Source organism: Tenrec ecaudatus, chromosome 1 (assembly GCF_050624435.1).
Source record: "Tenrec ecaudatus isolate mTenEca1 chromosome 1, mTenEca1.hap1, whole genome shotgun sequence".
In the NCBI taxonomy this organism is placed as follows: Eukaryota; Metazoa; Chordata; class Mammalia; order Afrosoricida; family Tenrecidae; genus Tenrec; species Tenrec ecaudatus.
In genome coordinates, this window is record NC_134530.1 from 30,300,391 (window position 1) to 30,314,312 (window position 13,922).

At 59.8% G+C, this 13,922-nt stretch overlaps 2 protein-coding genes across 4 annotated transcripts in view; one reads left to right on the forward strand and one right to left on the reverse strand.

Annotated features, from left to right (window-relative positions):
• Nucleotides 1–8,019, forward strand: part of ESPN (espin) — a 33,522-nt gene extending 25,503 nt beyond the window's left edge. For all 3 annotated transcript variants that reach the window (XM_075538129.1, XM_075538139.1, XM_075538146.1), the window contains 5 exons: nt 913–1,058; nt 1,147–1,410; nt 5,751–5,830; nt 5,909–5,920; nt 7,872–8,019. In XM_075538129.1, coding sequence (XP_075394244.1) covers nt 913–1,058; nt 1,147–1,410; nt 5,751–5,830; nt 5,909–5,920; nt 7,872–8,019 — 650 coding nt within the window. The remainder of the gene's footprint in view (nt 1–912; nt 1,059–1,146; nt 1,411–5,750; nt 5,831–5,908; nt 5,921–7,871) is intronic.
• A 1,335-nt stretch (nt 8,020–9,354) lies between these two features.
• Nucleotides 9,355–13,787, reverse strand: TNFRSF25 (TNF receptor superfamily member 25). The gene is given in 10 exon segments (XM_075558813.1): nt 9,355–9,925; nt 10,071–10,251; nt 10,945–10,982; nt 11,131–11,266; nt 11,268–11,394; nt 12,104–12,256; nt 12,258–12,435; nt 12,696–12,830; nt 12,959–13,174; nt 13,586–13,787. Coding segments are annotated over 10 exon segments (1,707 nt in total). The 3' UTR covers nt 9,355–9,584.
• Nucleotides 13,788–13,922: the final 135 nt, after the last annotated feature.

Genomic DNA, 13,922 nt, shown 5'->3' on the forward strand with positions numbered 1-13,922 from the left:
TGCACCCCCAGCCTCGAAGCCTACAACACCCATGGAGTTGGTCTTCCTTCTCCCCTCCCTATAGCCCAAGGTCCACAAATCCAGGAGGGGTTGGCCATTTTGTCCGCCCCCAGACACACCCCCAGACTTGGCCCCCTTCCTTAGGGCTCTCAAGACAATCCTGCCCAAATCCTCCGGTCACCTCTGGTCACCTCTGCTGGTGGGGTTGAAAAATGCAAACTTCGCCAGGCATTTTGCATGTTATCTTCAGGCCTCTTCCTGGCTGCCCCCTCCCAGATCCCTAGGCAGGGAGCCACTTCCCAGGGTCCCCAGAACTGGGCATCGCTGTGCTATAAGTGTGCTCTGAGCTTGCAACCTGTGTGTCTGCTCCTGTCTGTCTGTGGGTGTGTGCTGGGGGGCGGGGGATGCAGGGCCCGGCCAGGCTGGAGGCTGGTACTCCAGTCTCCCGAATCCTACTGCCATGCAGGCCCCAGGTGACTCAGTCCAAGGGTCACTGGGCTTTGCTGACACAAGGCCACAGGGAGACTCCACCCTTGGCCGGGCAGAGCCAGAGAACCCTGGGCAAAGGTCACAGATAGTGTCTTTGAGCTGGGCAGTGTGCTGGGAGGAGACATTCGATACCGTTTCCAGGGTCTACCAAGGCCACCATGAACTCCCTGGGGCCCCCAGGCGGGGGCCCCATACCCTGTGAGTAGGTCAGGTGGATGGTGGGACCGCTTTGGGTCAGAGCCAAGACTACTGTTCCTCCAGTGGCCCTGAGGGTCACTGGCTGGGCTCGGGATCTGGAGCCCTGCTCCAGCTCCCCACCCCCTTCTTGGCTTGGAGAGGAACAATGGAGAGGCCATGGGGGGTGGAGGAGGAGGGATGCAGCCTCTCCCCCAAGCTAGTGCCTTCTCTCCTGCCTCTGAGCAGGCACCAAGTCCTTCAACATGATGTCCCCGACTGGCGACAATTCGGAGCTGCTGGCTGAGATCAAGGCAGGCAAGAGCCTTAAGCCCACGCCTCAGAGCAAGGGGCTGACCACCGTGTTCTCTGGCAGTGGGCCGCAGGCCTCCCAGGTAGGCAGACCGGGCACACGTCCTGCCCCGGCTCCCTGGCTCTTCGTCCGCCCGGCGGGCTCTCAGCCTCGCCGCTTCTCCCCACCAGCCCGACGCGCCGCAGCCGCTGGTGTCGCCCACGCCATCGAGGGCTCGCAGCCCCACCCCGCCGGCCGCTGGGTCCCAGCCGCTGCTCAATGGCAGCCTGGCCCCCGCGCCACCTGCCACCCCGGCGCCGGGCGTGCAGCTGGACGTGGAGGCGCTCATCCCCACGCACGACGAGCAGGGCCGGCCCATACCCGAGTGGAAGCGCCAGGTGATGGTGCGCAAGCTGCAGCTGAAGATACAGGAGGAGGAGGAGCAAAAACGGAAGGTGGGCGGGGCGGGGTGGGGCTGGGGTCTGTCTCTCCCTGCTTCCCGCCCTCTTCCTGCCCTCTTCCTGCCCCTTCAACTAGGCCTTTCGACCCCCCCTGGCAGCGCCCATTACGCTGGTGGCATAGTGGGTTACACATTTGGCTGCTAACTGTAAGGCCTGCAGTTTGAAACCACCAGCTCCTTAGTGGAACAATGAGGCTTTCTACTCTGCTTAACAGTAGCCTGTAAACACACCGGGGTGGGGGTGGGGGGCACTTTACTCTGTCTTACAGGGTCACTATGAGTTGGACCCTATGGCAGTAAGGAATAGAAAAGTCCCCTCCTAGGGTAGCTACTCCTAGGTGTACATCCCCACCCCCCTGGTGGCAGTGTTTATCAAATTCTAATGAACCTTCAAATGGTGACACTGCTATTTCCAGCCCAAGAACCACAGTGAACAGCCAAGAGGGCTTTGGTCTCTAACAAATGGACCTGGTGCTGTCCCAGCACGGTCACCTTCCAGCTGCAGATTGCTGAGCCTCCAGCAGTTTCGGTTTGCTCCTCTGCAGGATGTGCTGAGGCTCTGGAATTCCTGGGCAACTAGAGCTGGGCCTACTCTGTGACTCAGGAGTCAACCAACAAGCAGCAATCACACACACACACACACACACACATCACCTACTTAACAGAGTGATAAGTACCACAAAGGAGTGGAGAGGGAGTCCTGGGGTTCTAACAGCACAGCCAGCCCTGTGATGGGGGATCCCTAAACTGGCCACCCTACACAGGCTGGGGGCTGTGTTAGGGGACAAGGGGGACTTGGAAGATGAGCAAGAACTGGGGGAGCAGAGCTGGTAGGAGAGGAGGTTTGGAAGTCAGGATGGGTGTAGCTCCTGCTGGCTTGTTCATGGAGGGAGGGAGGGAGAGAGGGAGAGGGCTGTGCATGTCAGGTCACCCAGGCCTGGTCAGCCATCCGAAGGAGAATGGACTCTTCTCCTGCAACAGTGGAGAGCCCCAGCTTGGTTTTAAACAGAGATGCCTCATGTCTCCTGTTTGTATGTGGAACTGGGGTTACAGGGTGCAAAAAGCACTTGAGGAGCTTAGGAGGGGCAGCCCTCCCGCTTCCCGCCCCGCCCCCCACCCTGGCTAGAAAATGCCGGCCCTTGAGTGGCAATCTAGAGATGGAGAAAACTAAGAACTGAAGGAGAGCTTAGGAAGTACCTAGCAAGACTGTCCTCGGGGCTGAGGGGAGGTGGACATCCTGATGGACGCCACAATGGTAGCCTCTTTGCGGGTGAAATGGTGAAGCCCTTTGCTCCAGGGCTTCCTGCTGTATTGGGCAGGGATGATTTGGGCCGCCAGGAACCAGTGAAGTACTAGACTTTGGGCTGGGCTGGGGGACAGCCGGTTTCGATGTCTTTTGCACGTTCCCTCGGTGGTGTAATGAGCGACCAAGCCAGGCATGGAGAGCCCGATGCCTGCCCGCCTGCCCTGCCTCGCAGCAAGCACGCCAGCGACCCGAGTGGACTATGCCCAGCGTCCGGAGCGGTGGCCTGGGCCGGAGCCTTGCTTCAGAAGTGTAGTGGCCCGCGGGCCAGGCGCAGCGCGCCCTGGCCTATCCCCGCAAGCGCAGCCCCGGAAGAGCCATTACACCACCGGGTACATGCAAAAGGGTGCCTCTGGCGACCCTGCAGAAGTCAGAGCCAGGTCAGAGGGAGACGCGCCTCCCTCCCCTTTCTTGTCTCCCCCCCACCCCTTGCTTAGCTGATGGCCGCCAGCCCGTGCTGCTATCCCCCTGAGGGCTGGAGGTACTCCCGTGCGCACAACGCCATCCTTGGGCCCTTCGGCGAGCTCATGACCCAGGCCGACATCCTCCGCATCGAGCAGCAAATAGAAAACCTGCAAGTGCTGCACAAGGCGCAGAAGCTTGAGGCGCGCCTGGAGCAGCTGGAGCTCGAGCTGCAGCAGCTGCTTCCCATTTCGGCGGTGCTGGCAGCGCCGCGCTTCACCGTCGACCCGCGCCGCATGCACGGCCGCGCCGCCAGCTTGCCTGCCTGGTGCTGCAAGATCTCCACGCTTCTCAAGAGCATGGCCTCGCTGCTGGCCGCGCTGGGCGGCCGACCCACCCACCTCACCGAGTTGCTGGCTGCCGACACGGGCCAGCCACTGGCGCCGCTGCCGGACGCGCCCTGGCGGCCCGGGCCGCAGTGCCTGGGCCGCTCGCACTCTCTGAGCTGGTGCCGCGACGCGGTGGCGCGTGAGATCCTCGAGTGTGGAGTCTCCGTGAAGCACCTCCGAGCCACCTACGAGCAGCTCGCCCAAAGCTCGGCGCCTGCGGGCGGCCCGCGCCGCAAGCTCTCGCTGCACGCCGGTGGCCCGGGCTGCGAGCCCATCCAGGAGGAGTACGTGGCAGCCGGCTCGGGCGCGCCCAATGTCGCGGCTGTCCGCGACCCACCGTCGGTCCGGGAAGCCCGGTCCGCGCAGGACCGGTGCGCGCAGGACCCGGCCGCGGTGCCAAGCAGCCAGGCGGCGCTGCCGGAGTCCGATCAGCTGCCTCAGAGGCCACCGCTCTCCACCGAACTGCGCGGCGCCCAGGACTACATCGACCGGCGCAAGGAGCGCATCGTCTGCCTCTTTCTGGAGCACTGGAGCACGTGGACTCGCCGCGGTCCCGCACAGCACTCCCAGGCGCGCCTGCGCAGGTTACTGCCACGCGTGCTGGCTGCCGGGGCCGACCCAGGCCCCGAGGCCGCGACTGCCGCCCAGCCGCCCGCAGAGGACGGCCCCGACGGGCGGCTGGGGCACCTGCTGAAGCAGCGGCAGCTCGTGGGCAAGCTGCTGGGCCGCTGGCGGAACCTGCGACAGCGGGCGAAGGCATACGCGCCCTTTGGCCCAGGCCTGGCCCACGGCCTATACTGGCCGGAGCAGTTCCTGCCGCCCCTGGACGGCGCTGCACCCCCGAGCTACGACAGCCTCACGCTGGACCTCTTCATGCTGGGCTACTTCCAGCTGCTGGAGATGGGCTTAAGTGGAGAGGAGCGCAGGTTCCGCCACCTGCTGTGCTATGAGATGTTCGACCGGCTGGGCAGCCACCCGTGGGAGCGCATCCGCCTCTTCCACCGCGTGGTACTGGAGGAGGTGGAGGCCGGCAGGCGCAGCTGGAGCGACGGCTTCGACGACCTCAGCCACCGATTCTTCGGAGATGGCCCGGAGGCTGGGCCAGCCTGGAATCCAGAGGTGGAAGGCGAGGCGGCGGAAGAGAAGGAAGACCAGGAAGAAGAAATAGAGGAGGAACACTTGGACGCAGAGGAGAGGGAGCCGGGAGAAGAACCTGTTTCCGCTCAGACAGAGGACTGGCTGGAAGGGCAGCAGGAAACCCCTGAGCCTCAGCCCCCGCCCCCGCCAGCCCCTCCCCCCCCACCCCCACAGTCGGCTCCTCCAAGTTCAGAAGTCCCCGCGGAAGACCCCCTGGAGCTGGTGTCTGAGATGGGCGAGTTCAGCAACGAAGACGTTTGCCGCTACATTGACCGCAGCTTCTCCTTCTGGAAGGAGAAGGAGGCAGAGCTGTTTGACATTTGAACAGGGGACCCCGGAATTCACCCTCAGGCAACACTCGGTCAGAAGCCAGCAAGAGTCCAGGACTGGTGGTCATGGAAAGCTCAAACCATCCAGGACCAAGCTGCACCAGCTTTTAAGGCCCCATCATGTCAAGATGTGGGGCATTGGCTGAGCGATGTGGGACACAGCATGGAGCCAGCTGGCCATCGCTGGCCATAGGCCGAGCTGGGCTCTGCAGGGAGCCTGGCAGAAGTTGCAAGTCCCCAGGAGTAAGGGACTGAGGGCCCTTGGGGCCATTGCAGTCTCTCTGGTTTTCACTGGAGCTCGAGGCTGCCCCCTGGCTGAGGTCAAGGGAGCACGTGTGCTGTGTTCTCGTTTGCTGTGTTGTGTGCAGACCCTCTTCTTCTGTAACACCGAGTAATAAAGTCCTTTGCTGTCAGGTGTGCATGGTGGACCACCCCACATTTGCAGAGTTGGTGCCTACTCCATCTGGTGGAAGGACTGGCTCGGCCAGAAGGCCTGCAAGGACACACCTTCCCCGGCCCCAGTGGGGAATCAGGCTCAGCATCTCTGGCAATCATCGCAACTTGTAGAGTCTCTATTCCTTCCTGCACCAAGTCCAGCCCTGACCCCCTCTGAGGGAGCCAGCCACTTCATCTTTATGTCCTGTAGAATAGCATCAGAAGGGTCTCTTGTACCCCAACCTCCTCCAGGCACCCATCCCTCTGACAGGCTGTGCCCCTCTCCCACTCCCCACCCTTCCAACCTGTGCTGGCCCTGAGTCTCTGTGCTGTATTTCAGGAGGAGGAAGAGGAGGCCCGATTGGCCAGCATGCCTGCCTGGAGGCGGGACCTCCTGCGCAAGAAGCTGGAAGAGGAGAGGTAAGCTAGGAGTCTGGAGGATGTGGGGTGGAGTGGAGCCTGGTGATCCCAACTAACACTGTCTCTCTTTCCTTCCAGGGAACAGAAGCGGTGAGTGTGGGGCTGGGACTGACCTGTCTTCTCCCCTCTCGACTGAGTCACAGAGGTCTGCCCTTCTGACCCCTATTCCAGCCCCATCTTACTCAAATTCCCTTGGTCACTCTGTCTTATAGCAACCTCTCTGTTCCTGATAATGCTACCAGACCCTTTCCCCCAAATAGCCTGCCCCTGTTGCCATAATTGAGCCCCCATGCCCTAGTAAAAGGAGTTCTGGCGGCCGTGGAAGGTAAGTTTTGCACTGCAATAAAAGACTGGCGTCTCACACCCACCAGCCCCTGCAAGGAGGGAGAAAGAGGAGACTGTCTGCTTTATCATAAATATTCACAGCCTGGAAACCTAGCTCTATAGGGAGGCTATGAATCAGAAGTGGCTCGATGGCAGTGGGTTTAGTTTGGGGGTTGACTATACCCCAACAGCCTTGTCCCCAATACCCACTCCCATCCCCACTAGCCCTAGTAGCAATAACCTTACACATCTGCCCCCTCATGCTGTCCGGCAGAACCATAATGCAAGTCACCCATCACTGAATACTTCTTAGTAGCCACACAAGTACATATACACATAAATAGGTGAATGTAATTATATTTTATAAAGTACAGCTTATCTAAAATAGCATTTCAACATATAACCCATATAAAAAGTTATTGAGGTGCTTCCTGTGTCTTTCATTTAAAAGGCTTTGAAATAGCTGTGTATTTAACACTTAGCTCACAGCTACTGAGGCCATTGACTCAAAGTGACCCTATCCTATAGGACAGGGTGAACTGCCCCTGTGGGTTTCTGAGACTCTATATCTTTATGGGAGTAGACAGCCTTATTTTTCTCCCATGAAGTGACTGGTGGGTTCAAACCACTGACTTTGTGGTCAGCAGCTCACTGCATAACTCACGACACTAGGCCACCAGGACTCCTTTAACACTTGTAACAGATCCCAATTTAGAGCAGCCACACTTCAAGTGCTCAAGAACCACACGTGGCAGGCAGTGACCCCATCCAGAAATCCAGTTGCAGTTAATTCTGAATCACTGGAGCTTTGGGTGTGCAGAGTAGAACTGTAGGGCTTTCCAAGACAGCTGCCATGCCTGTCTTCTGAGGTGCCTTTGGATAAGTTGGAATTCTCCAGAGTGGAGCATTTAGCACTTAACCATTTTAGCCAGCTAAGAAATCTAACTGCCCCCCCCCCAAAAAAACCCGCCAGAAGCCACTGCTTTTGAATAGATTCTGACTCCTAGTGACCCTTTAGGACAGGGTAGAGCTGCCCCAGAGTCTCTGAGGCTACAGATTTTTACAGAAGCAGACTGCCTCATCTTGCTCCATTGGAGTGACTGGTGGGTTTGAACCACCAACCTTGAGTAGCTCAATGCTTAACCCACTATGTCACCAAGGCTCCTAACTTGTCAACAGTGCCCCTATCCAAGGTTTCTAATAAGCTTGGCCCCAATTATACACCTCCCATCTCCCCAATGTCATCCCTCCGCCACCACCCCCACCCCCCAGGAGCCTACCCAATTCCCCAAATCCAGATAGTCCTGCTGCGACAACTCACGTCCTGGTAGGTTAACCTTGGTCTTTGCTGGCTGCAGCCCCCCTTTCATCCCTTAGTGACCCAGAATGACCCAGCACCTGTTTTCAGTAGTGCCACTAGCCCATAATAACTCAGCCATGGCTTCCTACTTACCAGCTTCTATGTACTCTGACCTCTGTGTGCTTTACTGATCTCTGCCCCAGCAAGTCTCCCTGCCTCCAGCTCTTGGGCTATGACTTGGAGTTGACCCCATGGCAACGGGTTTGCCCCCAAGAGCTCATCATCACCTGCCCTCCATTACTTAGCCCCTCTGACCTGTATAGTCCACTCCTTGCCGTGCCTCTCAGCCCTCCACCCACGCTGTGCCCAGTGCCTGCCTGAGGTTTCACTGTGGTTCTGCCCCCGTCCCACCCCCAGAAAAGAGGAGGAGCGACAGAAGCAGGAGGAGCTGCAGCGAGAAAAAGAGCAGTCGGAGAAGCTGCGGACACTGGGCTATGATGAGACCAAGCTGGCGCCCTGGCAGCGACAGATCATCCTGAAGAAGGGAGACATCGCTAAGTACTAGGATTCATGGCCTCCTCTCCGCAGCCTATGAGCTCCGTGACCCCAGCCCCAGCTCGGCAGAAGGGCTGGGAGCAGCGTCGCCTCCCCTGCCGCGCTAGACCCTCCCCCATCTCCTCTTTCCCCACCTTCAACATCCCAGCCATGGATGACGCTGGGGCGCCCCACGGCCCGCCCGCCACCGCCACCGCAGCAGCCGAGGCTCAGGAAAAGTACCCAAGCTGTTGAAGTGAAAAAAAGATGCTGCTTATTTGCATGCCGATTTACATACACTTGCATATTTGTCGAATGTCAATGCACAGAGCTCTCTCAACCCATGGGTGGTGACTTTGTTCTCCTGCGGGGCTCGCGCCTGCAGCCCCCTCCCCCGCACCTTGAAACCTGAGTCGCGGGGGCATCCTGCAGAGGCCAGCGTGGGGCTGGGGACGGGGCTTTCCTCCCTCCCTCCCTGACCCAGATCTGCGCGGCCAGCCCAGCCTCATTTCCCATCCCCACGAGGGTTTCCTCTCAGTCACTTGTTTACCAGAAACGATGAAAACTGCAGTCTGCCCGTGGGTCGGAGACTACCGGTCTGGGGCCATCTCTGCCCCCTGCCCCACCGGGGCCCAGCCAGAGCCCTTGCGCACAGACCGGTGGGAGACTAGGGGCTCTGGACTGTCTCCATTTGCTGCCGTTCTCCCCTCCCTCGTGGCCCAGCCCCTCATTAAAGCTCTCTGCGCCCCTGGGTCTCCTGAGGACTCACTCGGCTTCAGTGGGGCTACCTCTGTCTCTCCCAGACTAACAGCCTGGACCCCAGAGTAAGAGGGATTTCAGGGATAAGTCTCACATGGCCCTGAGACCTCACCTTGGCAGAGGTGTTAGCGATAAGATGGCAGGTAGGACTCCCATCCTGGGAGCCACCTGACAGAAGATGCCACCGAGCAGTTCTACTAGCCCAGTGTGTCCCCTGTCCTCCCTTAAGCATGGAGACACGCAGCCATGGAGTTGGGGACAAAAGGGCCACCCAAGAGGTGAGAAATGACATTCTGAGCCAATACCAATATGACAGGTGCCTGCCAAAAAGGGGAGGGGGTGTTGGTGACCCTGACAATCTGGATGACAACTGTCCATCTTGAAAAGGGCTGGGGGAAGGAGTCGCCACTCTGAGATTGTCACCCCTTCCTCAGGCGCAGCCTTGCCACAGGCACCAGGTGGGGACTTTTACAAGTCCATGAGGGAAAGAAACCCGGAATCAGGAGAATGGGATGCGAATGTGCTCATTGGCTCCAGCCACGATGGCAGCCTCTAAGAAACCAGCCCAGTCCAGCGAAAAGAGCAAGCAGCGGCGCATCTTCAGAGATTTAATATCAAGGCCTTCCTGGGTTACCACTCAGGCCTGACCCCTCCCGACATTCATCAACGCTGCTCCGCCTGAACCAGAACCCTGGCGTGAGCAGTCACAAAGCTGGTGGGCGCTGCTACGCAGGGCCGTGCCAGGGGCTTAATAAGTGACATAGAATGTCTACACGGATAAGTAACCGTACTTAGGGCTTCTCCCAGGGCCACCCGCGGGGGCGGGCGGGATCAGCATCAAGAGCCTCGTTGCAGGCGGCTGCGCAGGTCCTCCACGCAGCCATCCAGCCCCATGCGCTCCAGGGCCGCGTACACGGCGCCCAAGCCCGCGGGCTGCTGCTGACGCCAGCGTTTCAGCATCTCGTACTGCTGGTCACGGAAGCGGCCAATCTCCACTTCCACGGCCTCGATTTCCGCCTCCTGCAGGCCCAGCGTGCGCACGAACTCCTTCCAGCGCCGCGCAGGCACGGCGTCCATGACGTCGTACAGCTGTGGGCCCGGCTGGAGCATGGCCGCTGCAGAGTCTGCCTGGGGTGCTGCGGGGAGCGCTGCCGGGCGCGCAGGCAAGAGAGCAGAGCCTGGGCGAGTCAGAGCGAGCCAATGGGAATGTGCACTGAGCAGGGGCCTCGACCTGTTAGGGACTACAAGTGGGTGCAGTCCTGGCTGGGAAAAAACTTCCCACCTGAGTGGGGAACCTGGCCTCCGGCCACTGGGTTAACTTACCAAGGGCCCGGCTGGGCAGCTGGTCCCAGGACCACGGCAGCTCTGGGCAGGGAACCTCCTGAGTGTGGGGGAAGCCAGGGGCCATGCCGTTGCCTAGCAACTGGATAGTATGAACCTTCTCACTGTTGCTGCACGGGGCCAGAAGAGTGTGGGTGCCATCTGGGGATGAGGGGTAGGGGGCCTGGAAGCCAAGAGGACCCCCAATCAGTCTTGTCTAATATGACGAACCCTTTCATGGGGTCGCTGGGTAGTTGTGAACAGACACCCAGTCTGCAAAGCAGCCGCCCCCACCCTCACCTACCTCCCTGGTGGACCAAGCTCTCTCCTGCCTCTGGCTTCTCCCACCAGAAGAGCCATCTCTTGCCTGAACCCCTGCTTTGGCCTCCAGAGCCAACTTTGAGTGACCTTCCTTTCCATCATGACACTCGGCCCTTTGGCCACTCGTTCCTGTTCGTGCGTTATGTGCCAATGGCTGTTGCTTCTCATGGCCTAGTTTAGGGATTCTCAGCTCTCATTCATTCCTTAGGCCTTCCTGTATCAGACCCTGTCTGTCAGTAGAGGCTTGTGTGTTGCTGTGATGCTGAGCAGGTTTAAAAGGAGCCTCTAGACTATGACAGATTAGGAAGAAAGCCCTGATGAACTACTTCCAAAATCAGCCTGACTCACCTGTGAATCACAACGGACTTACCCCATTGCCATGGGGTTGCCAGGGGTGAGGGGCCAACTCCAGAACAGCTGAAAAGCAGCCACGTGTGCATGCCACGGTGAAACGCCCTAGAGGTCCAACCTCTAAGGTGGCCCAGTGTCCCTAACCCAGAGGTGGAGGCCCGGATGTCTGCCTACATGGTTCCCCAACATGTTGTAAGGCACTTACCTGTGGGGGGTTTAGGGTTTCCATCCCAGCTTCCTCCACTGAGAAAGAGAGAGGGGCTGGTCAGCTCCTGCGTTCCTTGGTACCCCATACTCCCTGCCTCAGTTCCCCTCCTGTATCAGGACGGAGTGGGTTCTAGGCCACCCATCCCAACCCCAGGTCCCCAGGAACATGAGTGTGTGTGCTCACCAGGACTCGTGGGTTTACAAGACTGGCAGTGGCGGAACGTGTAGGTCAGCATGGCACACAGCAGCAGTGGAATCACCAGGCCTGCCAGGAGCACCTGGACCCAGAACACTGAAAGGGCAGCTGGTCGGTGGCTACTGGCTGGCCACCACCCCTGAACCTCCCATGGCCCATCCCAGCCCTCCTCCTCCTTTCCCAGCAAACCACCTACTCTGCCTCCAGCCACAGACAGCAGCACAGGGCTCAGGACAGCTCCCCAGGGTGCTCCTGCAAGGGGAGGGGGCCGCATGCACATAGAGGGCAAACCCTAGCAGGGACTCTGTAAGGCGGCCCAACGTACCCTTTGCAAGATGGCCTTCCTCCCCCAAGCCTCTGCCCTGAGAGCCTCACGTTACCCAAGAATGTTCCAGAAGTACTGCTTAATGTCACCTGTGTCCCTAATAACAACCACCAGCATTTACTGAGATTCTTCTAGACCGGATTGAGGTGCAGGAGAATGTTAACGTCAGAAAGACAGGCATGTCGCCTAGTTTGTTCCTTTGTCCCCTCGACCAGTGTCTGGAAAAGGCAGATGCTAGCACTGTGGGAAGCCAACAAATACTCTGCTGCCTCAAACAGAGAAGCCCCAGGTTAAAGGTGAAGTCCCAAGATGGCCCAAGTCAAGGTGAAGCTCCTCACATGTGACACAAACCCCATCTTTTAGAGCAGGGTTGGAAGGCTTACTCAGGGGACTTCACTTAGGGGGTTCCTGGCAGAGAGACAATGGGAGGTTGTAGATCTGGTTTAAAGTCAACCTGATTGCCTTCTCCCCCTGTATTTGCTTCAGGTGGGGCCTATCCACTGTGCAGGTGGGTCCCCTCATCTGTGCCTCCCACTCTTGAGGCTCCTCCATTTCCAAAACAGCAGTCCCTCCTATGCCCCCCACCCCCAGCTCCCAGCCTCCCTGCTCCCCGGTCCAGAGCAGGCAGGAAGTTACGTGGGGCAGGCTTCGCAGTGGTCAGCGTGTTCGTAGAAGCCAGGTAAGCACGTCCCACAGTCAGCGTCTCTGCTAGAACCTATGGTCCAGGACACAGGATGGTCAGGACGGGTGAGGCGGAGGCAAGGTGAGGCGAGGCAAGTGGTGGGAGTGGGGGGACTCACAGAGCACGGGGCTGTAGCGGTTCAGGGTCCTGCAATTCAAGCAGGGCCGGCACTGGAAGGGCGAGCCGGCCCTGCAGTCCGTGATGGAGCACTCGGCTGACCAGCCCTGGGCACAGCCACAGCGGGTGTCTGCCAGCGCCGAGCAGTTCTCTAGGGCGACCTGAAAGGCTGGTGGGGCCGCAGGGAGATGGGGGTACTGAGATGGTCAGAGCTGAGACTCCCCGGGGAGAGGCTGGGCAGAAAGCCCTGAAAATGGAGATCAGGATAGAGCCACAAGAGAGAGTGGGGGTCCCCTAAAGGGGACCGGCACAGAGGCCTGAGGGCCAGGAGGGAGGATTCGTAGGGCCCCGAAGCAGCTTCCTTCAGAAAGACCCATAACCCATCCTCTTTCATCACCCCCACCCCCAAAGCAGGAGGCAGCCCCTCACCCTGCTCATCGCAGGCCTGGCAGCGGGCACAGCGGGTTGCATGATGGTTTTCCCTGGCCAAAAACGTGCCCTGTGGGCATGGGAGGCAGGTGGCGGCCCCACAGGGCTCTGTGCAGGGGGCCTCCAGGTAGTGTCCTGTGGAACCCAGAATGGCCAGGAAGTCAAAGCGGGCTGCCCAGCAACCCCAGACTGCCCATCACTTCCCTCTCCCAGCCTGCCCCTGCCCCACACCAGAGCCCCCATCCCACTTGGGGGCCACTCACCAGCTGGGCAGCCCCTGCAACAGAACAGGCCATTCTTCTTCTGTGATTCCATGTCATCACAGTGACACGGGCCGGGCTTGGTGGCCTGGCCCTTTGCTCCCAAAAGCACCAGGAGCAGCGCCTGGGAAGGGGGCCTACGGACTCCAGAGGGGCTGTCTTCACATGGCCACCCCACTGTTGACCGCCCCCCCTTTGAAGACCCCAGGAGAGCAGCCCCTTCTCAGAAATGGTGGCCCTATGTGAGGTCACTACCTTCTGGTCCCTGCACACAGCAGGCTTCCCAGAGGTGGGGGTACCTGGCAGCCCCTCTCATGAGTTGTCCGCCGGGGCAGGAACAGAGGTGGCCCCCACTGGAGTTTTTAATGAGGGGAGGGCACCCCGATGTTTCTCTGCCTGGGCCCCCAGACCCCTCTGGCCCCAAGGAGTGTATTTCCTCCCAGCGGAAGGCCCCGCCCAGGCTGAAGTTTCTAAGTAGGTCGGAGGGGGAGGGGAGGAGGGGGAGCCAGCTTAGCCCCAGCAGGCTGGCTAGGAGAAAGTCTTCCCACAGGGGGCCCCTTCCTGTGCTGCCCGCTGCGTCTAGTGCCCAGTAAGGACGCCAGGCTATGCCAGATCCCACGCCCCACTCACCCCGGCCACCGCCCAGCACCTGGGCCACTGCTCCATGCTCCACGCCTGGCCCTCTGACAGCATGATCGGTAGGCTCCCCGTACCGCCTACCAGCTGCGTGCTGAGGCTGGCCCGCCCCATGAGAGCCCGCCTCAGGGTGGTGGCCAGGGTGGGGCACACCCATTCCCCAGAGCTCCCCAACGCACACCTCCACCCCGTACATCACTAGGGGTGAGGGCACATATAGGACCTGGCAGATCCCAGACCCCGCAGGGAAGGTTCTAGTCCCAGCCTAGGGCAAGGGATCCCCCTCTCTGACCTTGGTACCCCCAGCATGGACAGGGGGTCTGCCTATAGT